Source organism: Panthera tigris, chromosome E2 (assembly GCF_018350195.1).
Source record: "Panthera tigris isolate Pti1 chromosome E2, P.tigris_Pti1_mat1.1, whole genome shotgun sequence".
Classification (NCBI taxonomy): domain Eukaryota; kingdom Metazoa; phylum Chordata; class Mammalia; order Carnivora; family Felidae; genus Panthera; species Panthera tigris.
Genome location: NC_056674.1, coordinates 54,412,196 through 54,439,423, shown reverse-complemented (window position 1 = coordinate 54,439,423; position 27,228 = coordinate 54,412,196). Strand labels below are relative to the sequence as shown.

The window sequence follows — 27,228 nt, the reverse complement described above, 5'->3', positions numbered from 1 at the left end:
CTCATCGTCCTCCTTTGAAATAGAAGGTGTTAAACTCAAATGCCTAGACCTCCCCTAGGTCTGACGTTCTAGGATTCTGACTAGGCCCTATATTCCTCTATTGGCTTAATTCCTGGGAGTTCCATTTAACAAGAATACACTCATTGTGCCTTCTGACCTTAGGGGCTCCCATCTGCCTGGAGCCTGGTAATTAGCTCAGGAGGTGCTACAGGACTATGACGGAGGGCACCAGCAGGGGTCACACATGGAAGCCACTTGCCCTAAACTTGTAAGTTCTGCCCTGTCTCCTGAGTCCTGTGCAGCCACCCTCGGGGGCCTGGTTTCCTGGGTGTGGTTCCCAGGAGGGTCCTGGACAAAGAAGGGCCAGGAGCCTCCTCCCTCGGGAACATGCAATCACAATGGGCCTGGGCTTTGCTCCACATTCCTGGCCTTAAATGGAGAAGGTTCAGAAGGCCCAGAGAATGGGGTGGGGGTCTGAAAGGCTGACAGTCTGAAGCAGGGCTGAGCCCCCACAACGACACTGGGAGCCTGGCTTCAGGGGCTGGGATGAGAGTGGGCAGCACAGCTTTGGCATACAAAGTTTTGTGAGAAAACTAAAAGATATCAATGGAAGGAAGGAAGGATGGATGGAAGGATGCTTGATGGGTGCGTGGATGGACAGACGGACAGTTGGATGATGACTGATAGGTGGATGGATGGATGGATGGATGGATGGATAGGGAAATGGGTGAATAATGGGTAAATTAATGAATCAATGAACTGGAGCCTAAAGAAAAACAGGTTAGAATAGTAAAGGAACTTACTTCTTCCAAAAGGAAGTCCAGCCACACCTCTTTTCTCCTTTAGGAAAAAAGATTCAAGGTCATCTGAATCACCCATGTAGGAAAGTGTCAGATTGAGTCTCAGGTCATCAACAAAAATCAGAACTCTTTGGAAGGAGCCACCCTTGACATCTGTGTTTCATCATATCCCCAGAATGACCTACCTGGTACTGTGGCAGGGATCTTAAAGATCACATATTTTGTCTTCCCCTTGTCCATGATGGATGTGCCCATATTAAGAACATTTCCAGCCGCATCATAATGAGGATGCGATGTTGCCAGATTTACCGCCACGTAATTGCGATAATCCACCTGCAAAATGACAAACACCTGGTTTTAAAAAGGAGGTGGGGAGGGTGAGATGATGAAAAGCTGGCCGCTTCTAGATTCAGAGTGATGATGGCTACCATCTTGGTCTGAAGGTAAGGCGACTTCACCTTTCAAGAGGATATTTACTCTTGAAACCTGGTATGACCTCAGGGGGAGCCTCCTACAGCAGAGAGGCTGCAGGGGAGCTGGTGAGCTGTATGCTCTTCCCTGCCCCCTGGCCCTGCCCCCTGGGTGTCCTCAGCATGGAGGCAGATTGCCTGGCCAGAGTGATGACCTAGGCAGAGAGGCAGCCTTAGCGCTAATCTTAGCCACTGCTCGGTGTCTTTCTGGTTACATCATTTAAATTCTCCCCTTTTGCATGCCACAGAGGCATAAATCTCCAGGCCTCTCCCATAGGATTATTCTGGGAACAGAGTTATAAAAACACTTGGTCAAAGGGAAACTCAACTAACGAGCTCCATAATGACCCCCCACTCCCAACAGGGCACAGCCATAGAATAATGTGTGGCCGGGGAACAACTGTCTTCCTTTCCTCTCCAAGAATAGCACAACCTCCGGCCAGAAGTCAGCCAGTACTTCATGCTCTCTTAGTATTTCCTCTCTGAGGCTTTGTGGAGAGCATACGTTGGTTGGACCTATGCTGCCCAGCTTCAAAGGTGCTGGCCATAACTTCGCAGCTATGAAAAGCACTCCCTTTACCAGATCGTTAAAATGTACTGAGGAGACAATGAGGCTTTGGCCAGCCAGCTGGAGAAGAAAGTGGGTCTATTGATTTTCGTGAAAATGTTGACTTGATTCTGCCCGGGGAAAGGCATCTGCTTGGGGATTTATTTCCATCCCCTTGCTCTCTGCCTAAGGCCTCCCTCTTCAGGTCAACGCCAGGTAGGGCTGCTAGAGTCTGGGCACTCTGGTGCCATCATTCATTCCAACTCCCATTAAACTTCCCACTCAGTGCCAAGACAGTGGACAGTGTTATGGGCTGAATTGTGTCTTCCAAAAAGATCTATGTACCAAGGGTTAGGGCTTCAACATATTTGGAAACAGGGCCTTTGTAGATGTCATCAAGTTAAAATGAGGTCATTCTGGATGGAGGTGGGCCCTAATCCAATGATTTGTATCTCTAGAAGAGATTAGAGTGATGCATCTACAAGCCAAGGAGCACTGAGGATTCCTGGCAGCCACCAGCAGCTGGAAGAGGCATGCCAGAATCTTCCCCTAGAGCCTTCAGAGAGAGAGAGAGAGAGAGAGAGAGAGAGAGAGAGAGAGAGAGAATGGCTCCACGGACACCCGGATTTCAGACTTCCAGCCTCCAGAACTGTGAGAGGATAGATTTCTGTTGTTTTAATCCACCTAGTTCATGGTACTTTGTTTTGGTAACCCTACAAATAAACAAGATGAACCCACAGAGTCCCAACCCTATTAGAATCTAGTGCTAAGTGTTGTGCTGGGGAAATTCAAGATCCAATGGCTTTAGAGGAGGGGATGCTCCTGTGAGTTCCTGCAGGCCACATGACCCCACTCAGGTCCCTTTCACAGACCAGGAACTGATGCTGGTTATACATTCACTGGTACCTTCTCCAGGGTTTCCAGAGTCTGTGGGTTGATTTTCCTGATGTAATTGGTCTCTGTGGTCGCATAGAAGTCTTCTCCACACTTCATGATGTTTATCAGGCAGTTGTCTGTGAAATCAGGGATGGTATGGGACAAGTAGGAAAAAGCTCTGTGGAGGAAAGCAGATCAATAGCAAATCACTGGCTGTGTCTACCCAGCTGGAAAGTTCTGCATAAGATAGCTTTAGTTTCCCTACCATTTAAAATGCTCTACTTCAGGGTCTCAAAGACTTGAGGAGTCTGGAGGACTTGGGTATCAAGTTGCCCAAAGATACCCCCACATTGAGTTAGCTAAGACATGAGTCATCTGGGGAAAAGATGGCCACCAACTGAACCCTCCTGAGCTCTCAAAAATCCATTGGTCTCCCACACCACAGATATCAAGAGCTGGTAGGTTGTTCTGAAGTGTTTTAAGAAGCTCCACAGAAATCGTATGTACCCATCCATAATGGCTCCCAAAGACTAGAAAAACAGCTAATTCTTGCTTTTGGCAGGAACGAGAACCCTCTGAATTTGTCCAGGAAATTAGTTTTCTTTTATTTTCTTTAAAGGAAAGCAAACAAATTGTGAGATTAAAAACTCATCATTAGTTTGATCAGAAGATCCGGGATCCATGTATTGGTTAGTGCTCCCCCTACTGGCAAGCAGTGAAGCAGCAAAGATGTCTCACAGATGCTGGTTTTGCATTCATTTCCTCCCCCTCCCCTGTTCCTGCCTGGTTCCTCCCCACACCTGCAAACCTGAGTTCAGTGCTTGCTGTGCGCCAGCCCCAGCACTGGATCCTGGAACTGGAAAGATGAGGTCAGTTCCAGAAAAGGAGAAGCAATCTTCTGTCTCTGGGCCAGCGTACTAACACATTTCCTAACTCTCCTAGATCTGAAGAGTATCAGGAAGGAGATATGGACAGCAGGTCTGATTCCCTGGCCAACAATTTAGTTGTCAAGGGTGTGACACATTCAGAGTCATCAGAGCGCAGATGATTTGAAATGTAGTCAACAACAACAACAAACTCTTCCGTATCTCTTTCTCCCATTTGCCCATTTCCCTCCTCATAGACCCTACGAGTTTCTCTAGACACATATAAGTACAAATAAATCTACATTTCTTCCTGCTTTTTTTGCACACTACACCACATATTATATGCTCTTTCTATACCTCATTCCGCCCCATGCTCACCACTCAACAATGTATCTTGGAAATTTTTCCATTGAGTACATAGAGAGCATCCTTATTCTTTTTTTTACTTCTGCCTGGTATTTTCTTGTATATATTTCACTTTTATTTAACTACCCTTCTGTCGATGAACATTTGGGGTTATTTTCAGTTCCTCATCACAACAAATGACGCAACCGTGAATAATATTGCACGTTTGTCATTCCAGATGTGAGCACGATTATCTCTAGATTGAAGAGAACACACGTTTGTGATTTTGAGACAGAATTCCAAATTGCTCTCCTACCAGCCATATGGAAAAAATACCTAATCATCTGTCAGACGCTCACTGCCCCTCTTGCTCTCAGTGATCAAGAATTGCATAGTATAGACGGTCAAAGCCCGGTCAGGTGGTTTTCATGCACCCTAAAGATGACTCTCAGGGAAGTGAATGCTGGTTGTTTTGACCACCAAGGATGTCAAAAAGCATCACCAGATTCAAAACGGACAGTTACTTAGAAAACATGTTTTTGCAGGGGTCTGGATGGGCCATCGTTCCAAACTCTGACACCACAATCCTGTTGGCCTTGGTGTTGGCATTGTAGGTATCACTTCTCAGGTATTTGCTCCTGTAATAGACTTCACCTGAAAAAAAAAAAAAAAAAAAAGATGCAGAATCATCCCAGGCTGACATTTTTATAGAGTTTTAAGGTCAATTTCAGCCATTCTAGGGGTATTATTGGGGGGGGGGGTACAGGGGAGGTGAGTTCAGTAAAGCAGTCCCCTTTAACGTGTGCTGGATATAAGAGCATTTGCAGCGAGCTCTCACACACATTTTCTCACTTGAGACTCACAACTGTATGTCAGGGTAAGTATCCCGATGAGCTCCATTTTACATGGCAGGGAACAGGAACATTCAGTTGCCCGGCCACATGTCACCTAACCAAGAGGTGCTGACTTGGCCCATTGACCATCTCTTCTACCATGTTGGTTTCCCTCCAGGGAGGTCCAGATTTGGAGGACTGGTTCAGAAGGCCTCATACTTGGGGGCTGGGTTTCCCCAGGGTCTGGTTCAGCCCTGGAAGCCTTTTAGCCCCTGGAGTAATATTTGATGCCTATTACAACCAGAGGGTGACCTAGGGCCCAATTCTATGTAGGTCAGTACGTGTGTGGATGTCTAATTCATGCAGTTACTGGAGAAAATCTAAGTCACTACATAAAATCAGGGACTCTTGGGGACCCTTGGTGGCTCAGTGGGTTGAGCTTCCGACTTTAGCTCAGATCATGATCACATGGTTTGTGAGTTCAAGCCCCGCATCAGACTCTGTGCTGACAGCTTGAAGCCTGGAACCTGCTTTGGATTCTGTGTCTCCCTCTCTCTCTGCCCCTAACCCACTCTCATTCTGTCTCTGTCTCAAAAATAAAAACATTAAAAAAATTTTTTTTAAAGCAGGGACTCAATACTCTGGTTTCTCTTCAGATCGTATAAATCTTTCGCCTTAAAGCAGGGACTCTTGACCAGTTCATCAAGACTAACTGAAAATGTACTGGATGGTTCTAGACCTGTATTAGGTTCCTATGGCTATTGTAACAAATTACCACAAACTTAGTGGCTTAAAACAACACAAACTTGCTATCTTACCATTTTGGAAGATATAGGCTGAAATGGGTCTTAAGGGCTAAAAAGCAAGGGGTCAGCAGAGAATCCTTTTCTTGCTTTTCTAGCTTCTAGAAGTTGCCTGCATTGCTTGGCTTGTGGTCACATCACTCTACCCTCTGACCCTCCTCTTTCCCTTGTGATTACACCCAGCCTACCAGGATAAACGCCCCAACTCAAGGTCCTTAACTTAGTCACATCTGCAAAGACCCTGTTACTTTGCAGGCTGACCTGTAACATATTCACAGGTCCCTTCTGGGAGACAAAGGGGAGCAGGGGTGGGGGAGAAAAGAGGAGAGAGCTGAGTAGGCCCACCTGGGAGTGGATGGATCAGGAAAGTCTTCCTGGAGGAGGGAAGCACTCGAGAGAGCGCTTGGAAGACGAATAAAATTGTTTGCCCACAATAGACTGGGGAGGTGCAAGTAGGAGAGGGAGTAAGGCATTTGCATTCACTCTTCCTGGAAAGTGTGAAAGCACAGGCCTGGCGGTGTAAAGGCCAGCCCACCTCCTGTTAGAGCTGAGTCAAGATGGGCTTGAGCATGAGGTAGGGGCTTGGAGCAGCAGGAATGAGATGAGGTCAATGGATGGCACCCTACTGGGCTACAGGAGGCCTCTGAACTTCATTTGCCAGACAACTTGAAACCTGTGGGTTTTTAAATTTTCATTTAATTTTGCTGTTAATTAGCAAGTGACATGTTGATTTTTCCACCCTAAAGAACACATTCCTTGCTGTAGTCAAATGTAGGTTTCCAATGCTGGTACAATTATATATAATATGCAAAAAAGGAGGGTGCAGGTCATACTGACATTTCATTCCCATAAAAAAAGTTGATCCGAGAAATGCCCATCACATATCCACTGCGAGTAATGGGCTTGGGAACACCTTCCCAAGAAATTCTGGTCTGGTGACTTTTTATATTCAAGAAAGGAAATCGTGCTAAGAGCTAACATTTATTGAGCATGGGTGTGCTAAGTGCTGTGTGGACATGAAAAAAAAACTATTTTATTTTTTTACGTTTATTTATTTTTGAGAGACAGGGAGAGACAGAGCACAAGTGGGGAAGGGGCAAAGAGAGAAGGAGACACAGAATCTGAAGCAGGTTCCAGGCTCTGAGCGGTCAGCACAGAGACTGACGTGGGGCTCGAACCCACAAACCACGAGATCATGACCTGAGCCAAAGTCGGATGCTCAACCCAGCCACCCAGGCGCCCCAACTGTGTGGACACTTTATGTGTATTTTCTGGTTTAATTCTCAGAACAGTGGAAGTGTATAGAATACACCAACTAGAAACACATTCTTTAAGGGGAAAAAAAAAAAAATCAACCTAATGTCATTAGCTAATTAACAGCGAAACAAAATTTAAACAACGCAGGGAGGTTTCAAATTTCTTAGCAAATGAAGTACAAAGAGCCAAGGCACTCGTGGCCCTGCAGACCCATTTCCAATTCCTAAAACCGAGGCACAGAGAGATTAAGTACGTTGCTTGAAGCCACACAGCTAGTGAGGGGGTAAGCTAGATTCAGATCCTGACACAGCCACCACCATCAGTTTGACCATTCTGTCCGATGGTTGTTATTAAAAATACACTTAGAGAAATGTGCTACCGTTAACTGCATGGCTTGATGAAGCCTCACCAAATGAACCTACCCATATGAGCTACCTCCTAATTGACAGAACAAGAACCTCCTTGGAAGCCCCTCATATCTTGTCCAGTCACCAGCTTCCCCCTACCCAGAGAACCACTATCTCGCCCTCTGATGGCCTCAATTAGCTTCACCCTCAGGATTGTATTGTATCCAAAGGATGGGAGTGTCCACTTCAGTGGTAATGATTCCCATCTGTGCGCTTAGATGGATGTAACAATAATGGTGACACTAGGCTTCATAAAATTGGAAGAAATCATGAAGAACCTTCTAGTTCTTTCTCCAGTCTTCAGGAGGTAAATGGTGTATGCCCAGGGGCAGATAACCATTCATTCTGTCCTCAAACATCTTTTCAGAGGTGGCTGCTGTGAATAAAGACCACTGAGATAATTCAGAATGGAAAGTTCTGTTCTGGGGCAGCAGGAAGAAATAGGAATTGTTGGGAGCTGGGGCTTTAGGTTAATCCAGCTCTGGGTTCACGTGTTCATCTACTACCCAGGAAACACCTCTGTGGGCCAGGAAGCGGGGGGCACGCAGGGCAGGCAAATCTCTACCCCTGAGGGGATTCAACTCTGCTTGGTCATCCACCATCCATGCCCTTGACCTGTGTCAGAGGCAAGGCTCTGTCTTCTCTGCTCTGATGTGAGGATCTTGGTATGTTCCTTACAGAGCTGCTATAACACTTAAGGCCTGTAAAGCACGCAGCACATAGTAGGTGTTCAGTGAAAGCTACATATGCTATTGAAATGCAGCAGGTAGAGTGGGCAGGGCTTTGGCTCCATGTTTAGTCCCAGTCCAAGCTGTGTGACCCTGGGTGAGTCTCTTTCTCTCATTGAACTTCAGTTTTCTCAACTGGAAATTCGGGATCACCCAACCCTTCCCCAGATGGGATTGGTTGTTTGAAATGAGATGGAATGATACAAGGAGTTCAGCCCATTGGCACACAGCATGCACTTGCCAAGTAACGACTGCTGAACTTCTGAATTATCCAAAAACAATCCTGGAGGCAGGAAGACTCAGCTGGGGGTTGGTGAGGCCACACGCACATTGGTCTTTGGTCACGTGTTACACAGAATCTGCTACAGGGCCATCCTGGCCTCCCCCAGAGCCAGCCTGTCCTTCACTGGTCGCTCTCTCTGAGGTATGCCACCCACAGACACTAGCTAAGGTGCTTCACCTAAAATGCTGAATTATGCTCACTTGAAATGTAAACATCCAATCCAGGCTGGCTGTCGGCAGGAGGCCCATTTCGTATAAACAACCAGTCCCAGAGCACCGAGGGCTCAGGGGCCACAGGAAAACGGGTCTCTGGAGTTGCTCAAGGCTGACACTCAACTTGGAGGCTGAGATTAAAGGCCACTGCACATTCCCCAGCACCCTGATCCCTGGTGAGTCCCAATTAGCCACACTCTTTCTAAAGGGACACAAGTAAACAGCTGTGTTCCTGCCTGGAATCTTCTAGAACTGGGTCAAGTTTGATATTCTGTGGGGAGTGGGATCTTTATATATACATATCTCCCCATTTTAAGCAAACTTCTAAAAGGCTAATTTAGGGCTATAATAATTCAAAAAAGTCCACTTCAGAAAAGGTTAAGTTCTTAAGAGCTCTTTTTGTCCCTAAACCTTGGTGATGCTGGCTCTTGGAATTCACATGTTCAAATCCTCATGGGACAATGACCTTGCCTCTTATTAGAAAAGTATCAAATGTATTGCTGAGGGAGACTTGGGTTCATTCTCCTCTATGCCTGCTTTATAAAAAATTTTTAATTTTCAAACAATTTTAGACTTAACAAAAAAGAGCACTCCTTTGTCTGTCTGGTTTCTCCTGCACTCTGCCTCCTTTAGTTAAATCTTTGTTAGGTTTTCATTTTATTTTATTATTCTTTTTTTACTGTTTGTTAATTTTGAAGGAGAGAGAGAGAGAGAGAGAGAGAGAGCGCGAGCGCATGAGCAGGGGCGGGGCAGAGAGAGAGGGAGACACAGGATCCAAAGCAGGCTCCAGGTTCTGAGTTGTCAGCAGAGAGCCCGATGAGGGGCTCAAACCCATGAACCGTGAGATCATGACCTGAGCCGAAGTTGGATCCTCAACCAACTGAGCCACCCAGATGCCCCAAATCTTTGCTAGGTTTTCAAAACATTAACTTTCACTGGCCTCTGCTGAAGGCCACAAACCATTTTTCTGTCTTTTTGCTTTCTTACTCCAGTCTCTTCTTACTGGTCTGGCACTGATTCAGGTTCTCTGTGCTGGCTGCACACTAAATCACCTGGGGCTCTGAAACAATGGCAGAAGCTTGGGCGCCACCTTGGTCTTGGGTGGGACAGGGTGGCTAGGATACAGGTCCACTGTGGTGGTCTGCTCGAAGTTTTTTTCGAGTTAGGGTTTCTTTTGATTGATGTGATCTATCATCTAGGAAATGCATTAGAAACATTGATGCTCTGACCTTACTCTTTAGGATGATGACCCACTCAGGCCTGGGTGGGGTCTCAGGATTTGCAGCTTTAATCCTAGGGGAAGCTGATGTCAGAAGCACACAAACCACCTTTTGAGAAATACTGGCTCTGTGTTATCTGCAAATCAGAGAACCCTGCTCACTCTGTGTATGCCCTCTTGAATCATGTATAGTAGTATGTAATATATTTGGTTTACGTTTCCACTCTTGGGGAGTGGAATGGGGAGCCATTGGGAGTTCTATAAGGAGGAGACATGAGGCCAGGCTGTGCCACACCAGGGTTGGCAATCTGGCAGCCTTGAGAGGACTGAGCTGGAGAGATGAAGACGGGGGGAGGTAGCTGGCAGGAGAGGGAAGGGGGACAGAACTGCATAAAGCTTAGGTCTTTGGATTCTGGATTATACTTGCCCTCCGCCACTTCTTAGCTGTGTGTATTTGAGTAAGTTACATGTCCTCTCTGGGCCTCAGACTCTTCTGTAAAATCAAGAGGTACCTTCCTTAGGAGCTGTAGGGAGGGCTGAGTTGTGGGTAGACCTGAAGCACTTGGGCCAGTGGCCCTCAAGCACTCCCTGTAGTGAGTGGTGAAGAGATGGGCTGGGAGATTGCTTCCTTCTTCCAAAACAAGCTTTACCTCGTTCATGCCATTTTGGCTCCATAAAGAGTTTTCTAGTGTCCCTTAGGGCCAGGCCCTGTGTTGGGTGATGAAACACAATTTGAACAGAAACCCTGTGCTCTGGGCTTCCAACCACAGGCTGGAGAATGGTGAGCTGACCACTGCAAAGCAGATCAAGTCACGTACGCTTGACACCAGGTTCGAGAGCAGCATGGGGAAGGGTGAGTAATTGGGTGGACTCTCCATACTTCGCATTTTCCATAGTTCCAGATTATGGATACAACTATGCTATATACATTTTTATTTTCTGTATATTATGATGTTTAGACATCTTTAAAAAAAAAAAAACAAACCTTTCTGGTTGGGGGAAACTATCTTTCCCTGGACTAGCCAGTTCATAGAGGTAGCCAAGGGCCCAGCATATCTTTGAGATGACATGGGAAATGACCCAATCCAGAGCCAGACCTCCTCTGTCTGGCCCATGTACTCTGGAATGCAATCTACCTCCACCTTAATCACCCCAGGGCCAGGTGCCAGGCAATCAGGGAGCACCCCTATAGTCCAAAGCCCAACAACCCTATTCACACCAGCCATTCTATGCTATCTACTCTGCCCTGTCATGTCTTTCCCTCAGAAACCCCAGTACACAGCACAACAACAGACACTTAGATCAATGGGACAGAATAGAGAACCCAGAAACGGACCCACAAACGTGTGGCCAACTAATCTTTGACAAGGCAGGAAAGAACAGCCAAGGGAATAAAGACAGTCTCTTCAGCAAGTGGTGCTGGGAAAACTGGATATCAACATGCAGAAAAATGAGCTTGGACCACTTTCTTACACTATACACAAAAATAAACTCAAAATGGATGAAAGACCTAAATGTAAGACAGGAAGCCATCAAAATCCTTGAGGAGAAAGCAGGCAAAAACTTCTTTGACCTTGGCCGCAGTAACTTCTTATTCAACATGTCTTTGGAGGCAAGGGAAACAAAAGCAAAAATGAACTACTGGGACCTCATCAAAATAAAAACTTCTGCACCGAGAAGGAAACAATCAGCAAAACTAAAAGGCAGCCTGACAGAATGGGAGAAGATATTTGCAAATGACATATCAGATAAAGGATTAGTATCCAAAATCTATAAAGAACTTATCAAACTCACCACCCAAAAAACAAATAAGCCAGCAAAGAAATGGGCAAAAGACACGAATAGACACTTCTCCAAAGAAGACATCCAGATGGCCAAATGACGTGTGAAAAAATGCTCCACATCACTCATCATCAGGGAAATACAAATCAAAACCACAATAAGATACCACCTTATACCTGTCAGAATGGCTAACATTAACAACTCAGGAAACAACAGATGTTGGCGAGGAGGCGGAGAAAGAGGATCTCTTTTGCATTGTTGGTGGGAATGCAAACTGGTGCAGCCACTGTGGAAAACAATATGGAGGCTCCTCAAAAAACTAAAAATATAGCTACCCTACAACCCAGCAAGTGCACTACTAGGTATTTATCCAAGGGGTACAGGTATGTTGTTTTGAAGGGGCACATGCACTCCGATGTTTATAGCAGAACTATTGACAATAGCCAAAGTATGGAAAGAGCCCAAATGTCCATCGACGGATGAATGGATAAAGAAGATGTGGTATATATATACAATGGAGTATTACTCGGCAATCAAAAAGAATGAAATCTTGCCATTTGCAACTATGTGGATGGAACTAGAGGGTATTATGCTAAGTGAAATTAGTCAGAGAAAGACAAATATCCTATGACTTCACTCATAGGAGGACTTTAAGATGAACATAAGGACAAAACAGATGAACATAAGGGAAGGAAAGCAAAAATAATATAAAAACAGGGAGGGGGACAAAACATAAGACATTCTTAAATATAGAGGACAAACAAAGGGTTGCTGGGGGGATTATGGGAGGAGGGATGGGCTAAATGGGTAAGGGGCATTAAGGAATCTACTCCTAAAATCATTGTTGCACTATATGCTAACTAACTTGGATGTAAATTAAAAAATAAATAATTAAAAAAAAAAAAAAAGAAACCCCAGTACAGGCCATGGCTTATGTGCTTCCCCTGCTCAGTCTTCTGCTTCTGGATCCCCCTGGTGCTGTCCCCTGTGGGCCTGTGTGACATGGTGCCTCCTAAGACCTGTGAGGATAACAGCCTTTGTCCTCCCAAGCCTCTCTGGGTGTCCTCTTGTGGTCACATCCAACTGACCATCCCATAAAAGAAAACAAAATGACTACTTAACCTCTGACAACAATTTTTGAGTTTGAAAATCTATGACAAACTTCTAGAGTGTCTAAGCAACATGGGACAACTTTGGTCACTTGCCTGTGTAGCCCACTCAAGGGTCTGGGTGGATGGCAGCCATGCTTCTGCAAGACGGCCATAGCTTGGTCATCCCTGCTGGGTCCCTTGTCCCTGGAGTCCCTATGGAGGGATGTGGAAGCCACCACTCAGTAAGCTGTTAGGGGTCACTTAGGCTACCTGCCATTTCTCAGGGAGTGATGTGGGGGTGGGGTAGGGACAGCAGGGATTGTTGCAAACTTTAACCCTAGAGAACACAAATCAAATCCCAGCCCTACCTCCGTAACCTCAAATAAGTCACTCAACCTTTCTGAAGTTCCCATTACCATGTCTGCAAAGAGGGGACAAGAACATCTCCTACACAGCGCTAACGGGCCACAAGGACCTGGCAGTCCAGCCAAGCTGGGCCTCATGGGAAGGAAGCCACTGTACCTTTATCTTTCATGCACCTTTATTTCCCTAGGAATCACTGGTAACTGTCATCTAGAAAAGGGGATTTTTAGGCTTAGGGCTGTCAGGAAATATGGAACCATCCACTCTGTAGCTCAGTCTTGGCAAAATCTGTTCGTTTTTGTAAACTCAGAGCTCATGGTTTTCACACATGGGGTCTCTATTTGTGAAATCTTGGAGCAAGCCACTGGCATAGAGTCTGCACTCAAAAAAAAAAAGTAATTGCTGAATGGCTTAAAAGAACTAGTAATTAAGCAAAAATAATGGTAATGTTTACTGAGCATATGTTATGTGCCAGGCATTATACAATGTTCCTTACACATATTAATGCCTTTAACTTGCACAGCAACTGTATATATAAAAGATCCCACTGCCCGCAGAATATCTATGACATATGCTGACATCTCCATTTCACAGATGGGGGGGGGGTAGATACAGAGAGGGTGAGTAACTTGGCCAAGGTCACACAGCTTGGGTCCATGTTAGTTAGGAAGAAGATGGGATTCAAACCCAGCGACAACGATGGTGGTTTTCAATCTATTTTCTACCTACCATGTGTCACACGCTTGCTAGACACCCAGGACTTCTTTTTTTTTTTTAATTTTTTTTATTTTCTTAATGTTTGTTTATTTTTGAGAGAGATAGAGCATGAACAAGGGAGGGGCAGCAAGAAGGGCAGACACAGAACCTGAAGCAGGCTCCACACTGTGAGCTATCAGCACAGAGCCTGACTTGGGGCTCGAACTTATCAACCGGGAGATCCTGACCCAAGCCGAAGTCAGATGCTCAACAAACTGAGCCACCCAGGTGCCCCTAGACACCCAGGACTTTTAATGATCACGACAGCTTCCAGAGGGAATCATCAAGCTCTTTATGCTGAGGAGGAAACTGAGGCCAAGTGAGGTGAAGTGACCAGTTTATCACGCTGGAATGCAGGGGTTCAAGAAAAATGTCACCAAGCTGAAGAAGCACTTGGACGTGAACATGCCCAGCATGTGAGTCTGAGCCTGTGAAAGCCTCATGCCACCCATCCCGGATGTCCGTAAGAACTCGGAGCATGCTGTTGTGACAGCACGGCCAACAGCAAATAGCCTACTATCCACCTCTCGAGCCAGGCACCTGCACTCAGAATTCTGCCTTGTCCAGCCATTTCTATTTGCCCCCAGGGAAGAACCACTGAGCTTGGTGTTGAGTGACTGGCCTTGCCTGGTGAGCAACAGACTGACCTCTGTTCTTTTCAGCTCTATGCTCTTCCAATTTTGACTTGACGCATGTCTGATTCCAAAGCCAGTAATCTCCTGTTCTTGCCCACCTTCTTGAGAATGCATATTATTTTGCAGGTTGGAATCTTCGAAACAGAACCTTGGCCACCTTTCCAGGGAGGTTTGTGCTTTGTGGTTGGCTGAATGATGGCCTCCCCAAGATGTCCGTGTTCTAATCCCTGAAATCTATGAGTATGTTACCTTACAGGGCAATGTAAATGTGATTAAATTAAGGATTTTGAGAAGGAAGGTTATCTTGGATTATCTGGGTGGGCCAAATGCCATCACAAAGGTCCTTATAAGAGGCAGACTCCAGGGTCAGAGAAGGAGATGTGATTATGGAAGCAGGGGGGTAGGGTCGGGGGAGAGTGAGGGAGAGAGCGTGCACACAAGATGGCCTGCTGCTGGCTTTGCAGATGGAGCTGGGGCCCCAAGCCGAGGAACGCAAGTGGCCTCTAGAAGCGGCAACAGGCAAGAAGACAGACTCTCTCGCTGGAGTTTCCAGAAGGTACACAGCCCTGCCAATGCCCCGTTTCGACTTCTGACTTCCACCACTGTAAATCTGTGCTGTTTTCAGCTACTCCACTTGTGGTGGTCTTTCATCAGCAATAGCAAATCGACACGGTACTCTTACCGTCTCTAATCGTGAAACTGTGGAGCAAAGCCAGGCCATCAAACCAGTGGTTGTATCTGGTCTCCCCCACTGTGTGCATTCCGGGCCCATTGCGAAGCAGAGTGCCCTGCAGCCATGATGGAATCCTGCCTGTTAAGACAAAGAAAGTTTTGTTTCTTCGTCCCCACCAGAAAACTATGAGACATGGCCACGGAGAGGAACGGAGGCCATAGTCCCAGTGCCGCTCACCGCACCCATTCGTTCATAGAGTAGTTGTTTCCAGAATGGGTAGGACATGCCCAGATTGTGCTAGCACTGAGGATACAAAGATGAACAGATATCACCCCTGTCCTCAAGCTGCTCACTACTCACAGAGGAGATGGATGAACAGACGCCCAAACCACACTTGGATAAAGGTGACGTCACCAGCTCTACAAGAGTGCTGCATGGAACAGAACCTCACCCCAAGGTGGGGTGAGAGCTGGGAGGGTACCTCCTGAAGGAGCCACTGGCTGGGTCTTGAGGGAAGGTAGGTATTTGTCTCACAAAGGCACAAGGAAAGAACATTCTAGAATTGTGCCGTCCGATATGGTAGCCACCAGCCTCGTGTGGCCACTGAGCATTGATACCTGGCTAGTCCAAACTGAGATGTGCTCTAAGTATAAAACGCACATTGGATTTCAAAGGCTAAGCGTGAAAGGAAAACGTAAAATATCTCATCAGCAATTTTATTTTTTCATGTCTTTTCTTTTAAATAATGTTTAGTTTTTGTGGGCAGGGGAGAGAGAGAGTGTGTGAGCAGGGGAGGGGCAGAGAGAGAGGAGGACACAGAATTCAAAGAAGGCTCCAGGTTCTGAGCTGTCAGCCGAGAGCCTGACATGAGGCTCAAACTCACGGGCCGTCAGATTATGACCTGAGCCGAAGTTGGACGCTTAACCGAATGAGCCACCCAGGCGACCCTCATCAGCAGTTTAAAAAATATTGATTACATGCTGAACTTACAGTATTTTGGATCTGTTAAGATATACTATTAAAATGAACTTTACCTGGTTTTTACTTTTTTGACTGTAGCTATTGGAAAACTTGAAAGTGCCCATGTGGCATGCATTTTATTTCTGTTGAACAGCTCTGCTCCAGAGCTAGGGTGCTGGAACGTGGTTGGTGCCCCACCCTCGTCCTCCTGGCACAGACCTCTCCCCGAAGGCTGCCATCTGCAACTACCTGCAGCTCTCTGCCGGAAGGCTTTGTTTTCACTGCGGGAGCTGCCCTGCCCACACGCTGGGCAAGCTGCAACACCTTGGAGTCGATGCCCCTGGAAGCGGCTGTCACCCGGTGATGGATGGGGAGGAGGGCGTCCAATGCCACCACTTCCTTGCCCTCAGTCGGGACAATGTGAGGCATGCTTTACACTGCGTCCAGAGGGTTCAGCTCTGATGGCTCACGGTGGTCGGTGGCTTCACACTGCCACCTTTTCCGGTTTCCCTCCCGGTGTTTCTCGAGATCACGTCCCGGATAAACTACCTACATCTGAAGTCTTCTCTCTGGAGGAACCTGAACCAAGAGATTCCAGACCAGCTGAAAAACCAGCTGGTGTGTCAGTATTTCGCAAGACTGGACTGTAATTTTCGAGTGAGGATGCCCCAAATATTCAGGCTGGAGAGTTAAGCGGGGGCCCCATGATAAAGGTCAACAAGACCATACCGAGGGCTTTGCTTTAATGCTCAGAAGAATAGGGACAGCTTGGCAGGTCAAAACAGGGTACAACAGGATCAGAGCTTTGTGCATTTTTTTTTTTTGTTTTTACTGAAATAAAATTCACATAAAGGACAATTTTAAGATTAAAAAAATTGTTTTAATGTAAAAAATTTAAAATTTTTAAAAATCTAAAGATTTTTTGTAACGTTTCTGTGTAAAAAATTTAAAAATTTTTAAAATCTTAAGATTTTTTAAAATCTTAAATCTTAATGCTGTGTCATGTTTGTGTAATTGTAAGGTTTGCAAGAATGCAAGTGGGGGCGGAGCAGAGAGAGAGGAGGACACAGAATTCAAAGAAGGGTCCAGGTTCTGAGCTGTCAGCACAGAGCATGACGCGGGGCTCGGACTCACAAGCAGTGAGATCGTGACCTGAGCTGAAGTCAGAGGCTTAACCAGCTGAGCCACCCAGGTGCCCCCCAAAATCCACCATCTTCAAGTGTACAATTCAGGCGTTTCTAATATATTCACAATGTTGTACAACCATCACCATCTAGTTCCAGAACATTCTATCACCCCAAAACAAAGCTCTGTACTCCTGACAACCACTAATCTACTTCCTGTCTCTAAGGATCTACATCTTCTGGACAGTTCATACTGATGGGATACGCTCAGATTTGAGGTTTCAAAAGTTGTTTCTGACTGTGGTATGGAAGGTAGCAGCAGGAGGAGCCCAGGGGCGGCGGCAAGACCAGACAGAGGGAGGGTGGAGAGAACCAGCAGAGATTTGGAGGACCTGGAATGGAGAGGACTGGGAGTCTGGGTGAATATGGAGGAAGGGGAGACACCACAAAGGGCCAGCGAGTCTCCTGCCTTGGACAACTAACAGAATAGCAGGGCTATTCACAGAGACCCAGACGCAGGAGGAGCAGGTGAGGCAGAGAGAGATGAATCTGAGCACACAGTTAAAGCCCTCGAGAGAAGGAAGACACTGAGCACCACGTGCCAGGCACTGGGTTGCCGGTGCCTTAGCTCACATAGCCCTGGCAGCAGTCCTCTGTTGGACATAAGAGGGAACTGAAGCAGGAAATTCTTAAGTAACTGGCCAAGGAGGGTTCAGAGCCAATAATGCATAGCCCGACGTGAAGCCTGGCTATGGCCTCTCTGGGCAGACGTGGCCACAGAGACAGAATCTTTAGTTAGCGGTTGGCCAATGGACACTAGTCAACTGATTAGACTTGACCCAGGACTGAAAGCCTGGAATGAGGGTCAGGAGCCCGGCCTCCCTCTGCTGGCTGCCTGGCTTTGGGCAAGTTGCAGCCCCTCCCTGGTCCCTCAGCTTCCCTCGAGGAGGGAGGCGTGATGTACAGCAGTTCTCACACTTGGAGGCAGCCAGAGAGCGTGTAGAAACACAGATTGCTGGGCTCCACCCGCAGAGGATCTGATTCAGTGGGTCTGGAGAAGGCCCAGGATTTCCTGATTCTAACCAGTGCCCAGGTGATGCTGAGGTTGCTGGTCTAGGGTGGAGGTGGGGAGAACAGCTGATCTAGATCGAGGGGTCCATTCAGATCTGTATCAACAATTCCGGTTTTCCAAAATTTCCAAGGTTTCCATGTAGTCATAAACAGAAGGTGCATGAGTGATGTGTCCATGGCAAACCAGAGCATAAAAGGTTAGGCTCTCATTTTTAAAACAGAAAATTAATAGGGGCGCCTATGTGGCTCAGTTAAGCGTCCGACTCTTAGCTCAGGGCACGATCTCAAGATTGGGGAATTCAAGCCCTTCATCGGGCTCTGCGCTGACAGTGTGGAGCCTGCTTTGGAGTCTCTCTTTCCTCTCTCTGCCCCTACCCTGCTCGTGTTCTCTCTCAAAATGGATAAACTTAAAACAATTGTTTTAATAAAAAATTAATAGTAAATATACTTTTGTTTTTAGAAAAAAAAAACTTGCAGTCCATCTTTGTGCAATCTAGATCTTTTAAAACCTTAAAATCTTCCAATATTAAGAGTGCTTAAGAGATGGAAATACAGCTGATTTCACTCTGTGCTCTCATGGGTACCTCAACTTTTTTATCTGTGTGCATATACACCGAACACACACACACACACACACACACACACGCACACACACTGTAGGTGACTTTGGTAATCAGAGAAAAACATACACAGAAGCTGTTTTTTCAAGAGCCTTCCAAGGCCATCCCTCGGTTGAAAAGCTCCAATCTGACTTTCCTTACAGAGAAAAATGCTCACTTGTGGAAAACCTCCAGTCTGCGTATCTGAGGATGAAACCACTTGTGTGGCCTGAGACGGCCAGCTCGCGGTTCTCGGGCGGGGGGCAGCACGGAAGAGGAGAGGGCCAGAGAAATAAGGGATGAAGAAATCGAGACACAAAGCCCACTAAAGGAATTTCCTCGTTGTGGGGGGGTGTGGGGGGGCTCCCACTCAGGTTCTGTTAGGCTTATGGCTCTACAGGAACTCAAAGGCCAAGATGACACCGTGGGCGCCTGGGAGGGAATCCCGCCCTGTGCTCTGCATGTCCCCTAGTGTGCACGAGTCCAGGGTCACCTACGCCTCCATGCCACTTTGAAATTAACTTAGGAGGTGCACAGTTTCATGAACGTGTCGCCCACTTGTGACGCATCACATTTTGCAGACTAATTCTGCTGTACGTAGGCCCGTCACAGCATCCCCAGATGCTTCTCCTGTCAAGAGGGAGATCCGCTCTCTCTCCTTGGAAAGAGTTTCCGTGTATAAAAGCACACTAGATGTTCACAGAGAAGATGCCTGGGTTATGGATCATTCCCCTCTATTGTTTTCCAGGGTTTCCAAAAATAATGCGCAATACATATTACTTTTATAAACAGAAAAAAGTGCGCGTCTAAACAGGATCAGAAGAGCCAGTCATCTGTACAAAACACTCACCTGTCACTTGGGCCCTCACAGGTTCCAGCTGCTCCTTCTTATTTCTGCCAAATATGACATCCATCGCATGGGGCGCTGGGCGGTGGCGATGGGGACGGTGAGCAGACACTCCGATGTGTTCCAGGCAACTGCTCGGCTCCTCCTTTTCTCTCCTTTCTGCTTTCCTGCAGCTTCCTTCGTTTACATCTCTTTTCCTCCAGATGCCACGAGAGCCTGGTGTCTCTTCGCACTGTACCGGCCTTACTTATCTTTGGTCAAAGGTCAAATTCCCCAGCCGGGAGTCCTGGTCAGTCTAACCATCTTACTCTTATCTCCAGCTCCCTCTCCAGCTCCGCTTCTGGCTTAAACAGGAAAAGCTAGTGTTTTTTGCTGGGTTTAAATTGGTGGGATAATTGAGTGGGTGCATTCAGCATAGGTATGCAGCCTGAAATACCCCAACCCAGGAGGTGAACACGATTTACGATCAGAACAACAAGAGAAACGACCAGGACACAGGACACCTGGGATTAAGGGAGCTCAGCGCATGTCAATCATGCGAATTCCTGCTGCACGTGGTGGGAACGTCTTTGGCAGAGAGGATTTTTGCTTTGTTTTGAATAAAGATCCTAAACCTCCCCTTCCTTAGAAAAAAAAAAAATCATATGCAAAGAGCAACTTAAATTATTATATTTCTTTTTTGGAACAATAAACATAAGGAACCAAAAATGCTACTCAAGTACATTGGGGAATGGTTAAAAAAACAAATGTCAGTTCGACTTCTTGGTCTAACAGGAGGAAGAAACGATGCCTGAATGTGATTTCAGTGATGCTCATATGTGATTTCAGGGCTCCCCTGTATTTGTGCCTCTTGCCGTGATGCCCAAAATCCATACCCAAGTGGCCAGAATGTTGAGCGATGAGTTAACGGACTCCTCTCTACTCCTATTGCTTACAGAAAGGAGCAGCTATTTCCCCCCCCGGGTAGAGGAAGGCAGGGTGTGGTGCCTGCCTCCCCACGGCTGCTGAGGACAGTTCTTGCCAGGTCTGGGCTGAGACCACGTTCCTGGACTTCAGAGCCCAGTCGGGACAGCCTCCTGGTCTGGCTGTGCGCCCACCCCTGGCTGGGAGCTCCCGAGGGTCCAGCACCCGGCCTCCCTCCATACCCACTGAGGCAGGATCTCTGTGGGAAGCCCAGCCCTCACTCGTCTTACAAATGTCTCAGATGATGCTAATTCTCAGCAGGTGCTGAGGGGCCCTGGTCCAGGAGAAGAGGTGGCATATTTGAATTGTTAAGAGATTGACTCTTCCTTTTTCTAGGGGTCTGACTTATCCTCTCTGAGCCTCCATTTCCTTAAGTGTAAAATGGGGGTGCAATGATGTCAAAATCCCCAAGTGTTTGGACTCAAGGGCCTAGCAAAAGCACCTGGCCCCAAACAGCTCCCAGTTATTAGCCTTTCTTCCCCAATCACCCAGGAGGCAGTTCCCTTTGACCCACATTTTCCATTAAACCCCATTACTTGCCAGTTTATTCTCCTGTCTGGTCTAAACATGTGTATCCATGTCGGGGTTATTATTCTTAGGCTGTGAAAGCTGTGTCCTCATGGGGATTAAGTGAGAGTTTCTGGCATAAACTATGGGCTCAGGAAAAAATGCACCTCCAGGGGCAGCTGCTCTGGTGCAGGGAAGAAAAAAAAAAAAATCAGAAGACCCTGTTGGGATCCCAGCCCTGCGATTAAAACCTGTGACTGTTGTGGGGCACCTGGGTGGCTCAGCCGGTTAAGGGGCCGACTTTGGCTCAGGTCATGATCTGGTGGTTTGCGGATTCGAGCCCCGCGTAGAGCTCTGGCTGACAGCCTGGAGCCTGGAGCCTGCTTCGGATTCTGTGTCTCCCTCTCTACCTGCCCCTCCCCTGCTCACAATGTCACTCTCTAAAAAGAATAAACATAGAAAAAAATTTTTTTAAAAACTGTGACTTGTCACCTGTCCCCTCGGAACCTCACTTTACTCTTTGAAACAGGATGGCAATACCTAGGTCGCAGGGTTTGTGGGGAGGACAATATTCAAATTATGGAGAAACATGGCTGTGCCTCCTTTTTTGTCCATTTCATATACCCATCAAAGCAATGGCTGCCACCCACCCAATGTGTTCTCAGAGTCAAGTGCTTTGCCAAGCACTCTACGTGCACTGGCTTGCTCCGACTTTATATAATCCTAGGAGATGGGTACTCTTAGCCTCATTCTAGAGATGCAAAAAGTCTGGAAAGAACCAGCTTTCCCTTAGGTCACATAGTGACTAGGAGACAATTAGGAAGCCAAGCCAGGCAGCCTGACTCCAAAGTACACACTTGGTGACAATTCCACACAGCACGGACACACGACGGATGTTTGCTAGATTCCTGTTGAACGAAGCAATGGGTGGATGTGTCCATGGGTGGTGGACCTGAGAGGGCCAGTCATGGGTTGATTTCACTGCCTTGTTATTATAATAGTGAGGAGCTAAGTCCAGCTTTCTTTATTCAGCCCTGTACCCTGGGGGCAATTAGATGGCGAGGTCAGGATTTTTTGATAATGGGGATAATAAACTGATCATAACAATGGGTAATCTGTATTAGTTTTCTAGGGCTGCCATAACAAAGTCCCGCTGGACGGCTTGAAGAGCACACATTTGTTTTCTTACAATTCTAGAGGCTGGAAGTCCAGGACCCAGCTGTCAGCAGCACTGGTTTCTTCTGAGGCTTCTGTGCCTGGTGTGTCGATGGCCATCTTTTCTCACCGTGTCCTCAGGTGGCTGTCTGTCTGGGCTCATGCATCCCTGGCTGTGTGCCCAAAATTCCTCCTAGGAGGACACCAGTCAGGGTAGATCAGGGCCCACCCTAATGGGCTCATTTTAATGTTGTCACCCCTAACAGGCTCTACCTGTGAACACAGCTACAGTCTGAGGTGCTGGGGCTCCAACATAGGCATCTTGAGGTGGGGGAGGGGAAGACACGATTCAGCCCATGATAATGTCATGAAGGTTCAATGAGTTAATAGAAGATGCTTTGGCTGGAAATAACAATATCTCTGGAAACCCTAAAGATGTGCATTTATCTCAGACATCAAGTCGTCTGGGGGTCCTGGGTGGCTGGGAAGTTCATCGGGACCCTCTGGCCAGGCACCCCTGTACCATCGTCAGGGGGTTGGCTTCCCATCCTTAGACTTGCTCAGTTTTGCTTATGAGCCATTGCCTTCACTCCAGGAATGGTGTCCCCCCACAACGAGGTGCCAAAACAGAGACACAAGGTGGGGAAAAGGAGGCATTTCCCTCTGACAGCTCTCTCTTTATGCTATGGAACAGATTTTTGTCTTCGTCTCATAGGCTCAGTGGTGTCACATGACCACCCCTAGACCAATTCCTGGCAAGGAGGAGCAGGTGTGCCCTGATTTTCTTAAATCCATCGGGAGTCCTCCCGGGCAGCACGTTGCCACCAGATTCACCCCAGGATTCCATTAGCAAGGAACAAGGAGGGGGTGGCTTGGGATAGATAAGCTGCAGTGTTGGCTCCAGGCAGTACGACGTTCATGCAGTCTCACATTCACTTATTCACACAGCACATATTTACTAAGCATCTACTGTGTGCTGCAAACACAGCAGCAAGCAAAGCAGGAAAATAATTCTGTGCCTTCTTTGAACTTACCCTGAACTTACGCTGAGTTCTGGGATTATAGAGGTGATTAATGAGACTCAGTCTCTGCCTTGTTCTTTTCCGTTGGGAGGCGGAGCCTTGTGTCCCAAAGGTCATATATTTCCCAAAGGGGTTAGGGATTCCTGCCGTGGTTCACGGGACAGCTTCCATGTTGAACCTCCATCCTTCCTTTTTGTAAACAGAGATAACAAGCAGCAGCTGCTCTTTCTCAAGAAGCTCTGGCACTGCTCTGGACCCATGGGAGCCTCAACCCTGCTTTCTAGGTCTTTGCTAATAAGGGGACAGTGGGACACGAGACTCGTCGCCAGTGGGAGCCGTGTCCTCCAGCCTCTCATAAACACCATTCGCTGGATGCCTGACATGTGTCAAGTGCCATGCTAGGTGTCTGCTTAGCAGTATGTTATTTAATTCCCACACATCCCTGCAAGGGAGTCATTAACAGCCTTATTTTTACAGCCTCAGAGATGTGAAGGAACTTGATTCACGCACTAGGCAGTGTTAGTTCCTCCCCACTACACAGGAACACTTACCACTTTCTGAAGTTGCTGGCTGAGGGACCAGAGCAGATATGAGAGCAAAAGTGGGTGTTCCACAGACCACTTTTAGAATGCATTTGCTGCCTTCAGATGGACTGAAAACTGGCCAGTGCGTAAGAGAGCAGGGCAGCGGGAACGTGGACGGGAGTAGCTCATCTTACACAAGAGTTTTGTTCATCTCCTGCTGTGTCACAAAGTGCTCCAAACCTTAGTGGTTTCCAATAACCACCACTGTCATTATCTCTCTGGGCTCAGTTCTGTGGGGGGATTGGGCTCTGCTGGGCAGTTTTCCTGCTTTTGCCGCTTGGCGTTCCTTACGTCGTTGCAGGTCTGCTGGTAGTTGACTGACACGCTAGGAGGGCTGGGTCTGGGCCTCTCCCCGTCTCCATGTGGTCTCAGGGTCTGTCCTTGACCCTCTCCATGGGATCTCTCCAGCAGGATAGCTGGACTTCTTCCATGGCAGCAAAAGCCTCCAAAAAAGGTTTCTAGAGAGGGGCACCGAGGTCGCTCAGTCGGTTGTGTCGACTTTGGCTCAGGTCACGATCTCCCAGTTTGTGAGTTCAAGCCTTGCGTCAGGCTCCCTGCTGTCAGCCTGTCAGCACAGACCCTGCTTCATATCCTCTGTCCCTCTCTTCCAACCCCTCCCCCACATGTGCTTTCCCCAAAATAAATAAAAAATTTTTTTAAAGTGTTTCGGGGGGGTGCCTGGGTGGCTCAGTCGGTTAAGCATCCGACTTCGGCTCAGGTCATGATCTCATGGCTTGTGAGTTCGAGCCCCATGTCGGGCTCTGTGCTGACAGCTCAGAGCCTGGAGCCTGTTTCGGATTCTGTGTCTCCCTCTCTCTGCCCCTCCCCTGTTCACACTCTGTCTCTGTCTCTTTCAAAAATAAATAAACATTAAAAAAAATTTTTTTTAATGTTTCAGGGCACTGGGTGGCTCAGTCAGTTAAGCTTCTGACTTCAGCTCAGGTCACAATCCTGCAGTTCATGCGTTTGAGTCCCGTGTCAGGCTCTGTGCCAACAGCTCAGAGCCTGGAACCTGCTTTGGATTCTGTCTCTCTCTCTCAAAAATAAATAAACATTAAAAAAATTTTTAAATAAGCGCTTCAAGAGAAAGGAAGCAGAGACCACCAGTCTCCTATAAGGGTGAACCCAGGACTGGCATAGTTTCACTGCCTGCTATTGGTGAGCACAGATCCTGGACTAGGTGAGAGTGTGAATACGGTGTCTAGATGGTGTGGTCCCTTGCTGGGCCACCCTTAGCCCTAACAACCCAACACACCCGTCTGCATTGGAGCTGCAGCTCTTGTGCTTACCAGCAGAGTGTCTGAGCCGCTTGCTTAAATCTCAGACCCTCAGTGGTCTGATCTTGAAAATAGGAATTATAATACCTATCTCGCCGGGTGGCTGCAAAGTTTAAACTGTAAAGACTCCGATCATGTCCGTCGTGGTGCTCAGAATAGTTCCTTGCCTTTCTTTTCTTGGGAAAGAGAAAAATTGGAAAGATCAGGTAATCTGATAATCAGAAATATCAATCTTTTTGACCAGTGATGACGCACACATCTCTGGCCTGCCAGTGAAGGAGAAGAGACGTCTGTGACCTAGTCTAGGATCTTGAGTGGGTTCTAGTCTGGCTGTGAAGACGCATACACAGTAAGTAACAGCTAGGTGCCCGTTACAGCTGCTCTAGAAGAGGCGTGGGTAGGAAGTATCATGGGACTCCGAGGAAGGAAAGTTTGCTCAGGCTGGGGAAGGCTGGGAAAGAAGGCTTCCCAGAGGATGGGTGCCCAGCGGAGCCCTTGAGAGTGGGACGTGTTTGTAGGCAATGAGGAGTACCAGTGTGAAAGACGGCATGGAGCTGGACAGTTCTAGTGGGGGGACAGTGAGGAGGACAGGCTGGCTCCACCAGGGACACGAGAGAAATAATGATCTTTATAGGTGCCACTTATTGAGGGCTCCCCAGTGCCAGATACTCTTCTAAGCCTTTGGCACAGGGGAGCACACATCCTCCTCACAATACCCCCGAGTGTGGGTATTCAGCCCATTTTACAGACAACGAAAGCGACATGCAGAAGAGTTAACTCACCAGCACCCCGGAGCTGAGCTTCGAACCCAAGCTGCTTGGCTCCTGAGGCCATACTTGCAATCACGGTTGGTCTCCACTACTGCCAAGATGGGAGCAGAAAGTGGTTCAGGGGTTGGATCACGCAGGGATGTAAGAATTGGGCTTCATACTGTGGACAGTGATCTCTCAGTCAAGAGACCGTGTGCAATGAAGGCATTAACATGGGAGCTTAGCTGTGCTGTCCAGCACAGTAGCCACTCGGAGCACGTGGCTGTGAATTTAAATACCAATTAATTACAATGAAATTAAATTCCTCGCTCATCCTAACCACATTTCGAAGGTTCCACAGACACATGTGGCTAGTGGCTACCATACTGGTATGTGCAGACAGAACATCTCCGTCACCAGGGAAATTTCTACTGAGTGCTGAGCTATAGCAGGAGAGTTGCTAAGATGGCATGTGTATATGACCGAGGTGGACAGAGGCAGTGATGGCCACGTGACGGGCCAGCGTAGAGGGTACAAGTGTCGGAGGTGTCCATGGTTGGCAGGATAAAAATGCGAATCAGCCTACGTGTTTGTTCATTCACTCATTCGTTCACCTGTTCCTCAAATACGGAATGCCACCCATCCAACGGGAGCAGTGGGACATCCCAGGTGACACAGGAAGATCCTCCAGGGCCGAGGGGCATGATGAAGAGAGGCGATGTCCACGCTTCCTGAAAACGGTGATGCTGAGCCAGAAGCTTAAGGGTGGCTGGGAGCTGGCCAAGTAGAGAAGCCAGGCAGCACGCTCCTGGAAAGGGGGCAGCCCCAGAGGTACCACACGGCATTCCATCCCACACGGCTCCGGATTATTGGAAGGGTGGGGATGTGGCAAGAGAGAAGCAGGAGAGGCAAGGAGGGGCCAGAGGAAGAGGGCACGCAGGAGAGGGAGAGGAGGGATGTCCACACACTTGGGGCCTGCAGGCTGGGGTTGCTGAGAGGGAAACAGGAAGACGCAGGGAGCCAGAGGGCAGCAGGGGATCCACGGAGGTGCTGCCCGGCAGGGCTTCAGCCCCAAGTCGGGTCAGGTATCTCCCGGGCTTCTTCCCAAGTCACACACGTTTGCACAAGTTGGCCATGCCACCTCCGGCAGCGATGCAGAGCCTGTAGGAGAGGATTCACTTCTAGACAGTGCATGGTCTGCCCTCTGGAGGGTCTGAGATGCTCAGTGGGCAAGCAGGAAGGCTGCGTCTCGCCCCTTCCTTGGGGAGAAGGAGAGGCATTCGCTGATGTGCGCCCCCTCATCTGTATTTTGCACAAGCCGTACCTTCTAATTCTGCCACAAACCTGGCAGGTACTGTTACTATCCCTCCCCCACTTCCTTTTTTATCAAGGAAACAACTGACGCTCAGTGAGGTGGTGTCCCT

General features: G+C 47.7%; 1 protein-coding gene across 8 annotated transcripts in view; it reads right to left on the bottom strand.

The window, feature by feature from the left end:
* Window positions 1-27,228, bottom strand: part of BCO1 (beta-carotene oxygenase 1) — a 156,900-nt gene that overhangs the window by 21,159 nt on the left and 108,513 nt on the right. For 4 of the 8 annotated variants that reach the window (XM_042969287.1, XM_042969288.1, XM_007082891.3 and 1 more), the window contains 6 exons: window positions 25,068-26,965; window positions 19,551-20,170; window positions 14,956-15,084; window positions 4,429-4,558; window positions 2,724-2,871; window positions 986-1,133 (listed from right to left, as the gene is read on the bottom strand). In XM_042969287.1, coding sequence (XP_042825221.1) covers window positions 986-1,133; window positions 2,724-2,871; window positions 4,429-4,558; window positions 14,956-15,084; window positions 19,551-19,614 — 619 coding nt within the window. In that variant the 5' untranslated portion in view covers window positions 19,615-20,170; window positions 25,068-26,965. The other 4 variants (XM_042969286.1, XM_042969285.1, XM_042969290.1 and 1 more) reach the window with 4 other exon arrangements.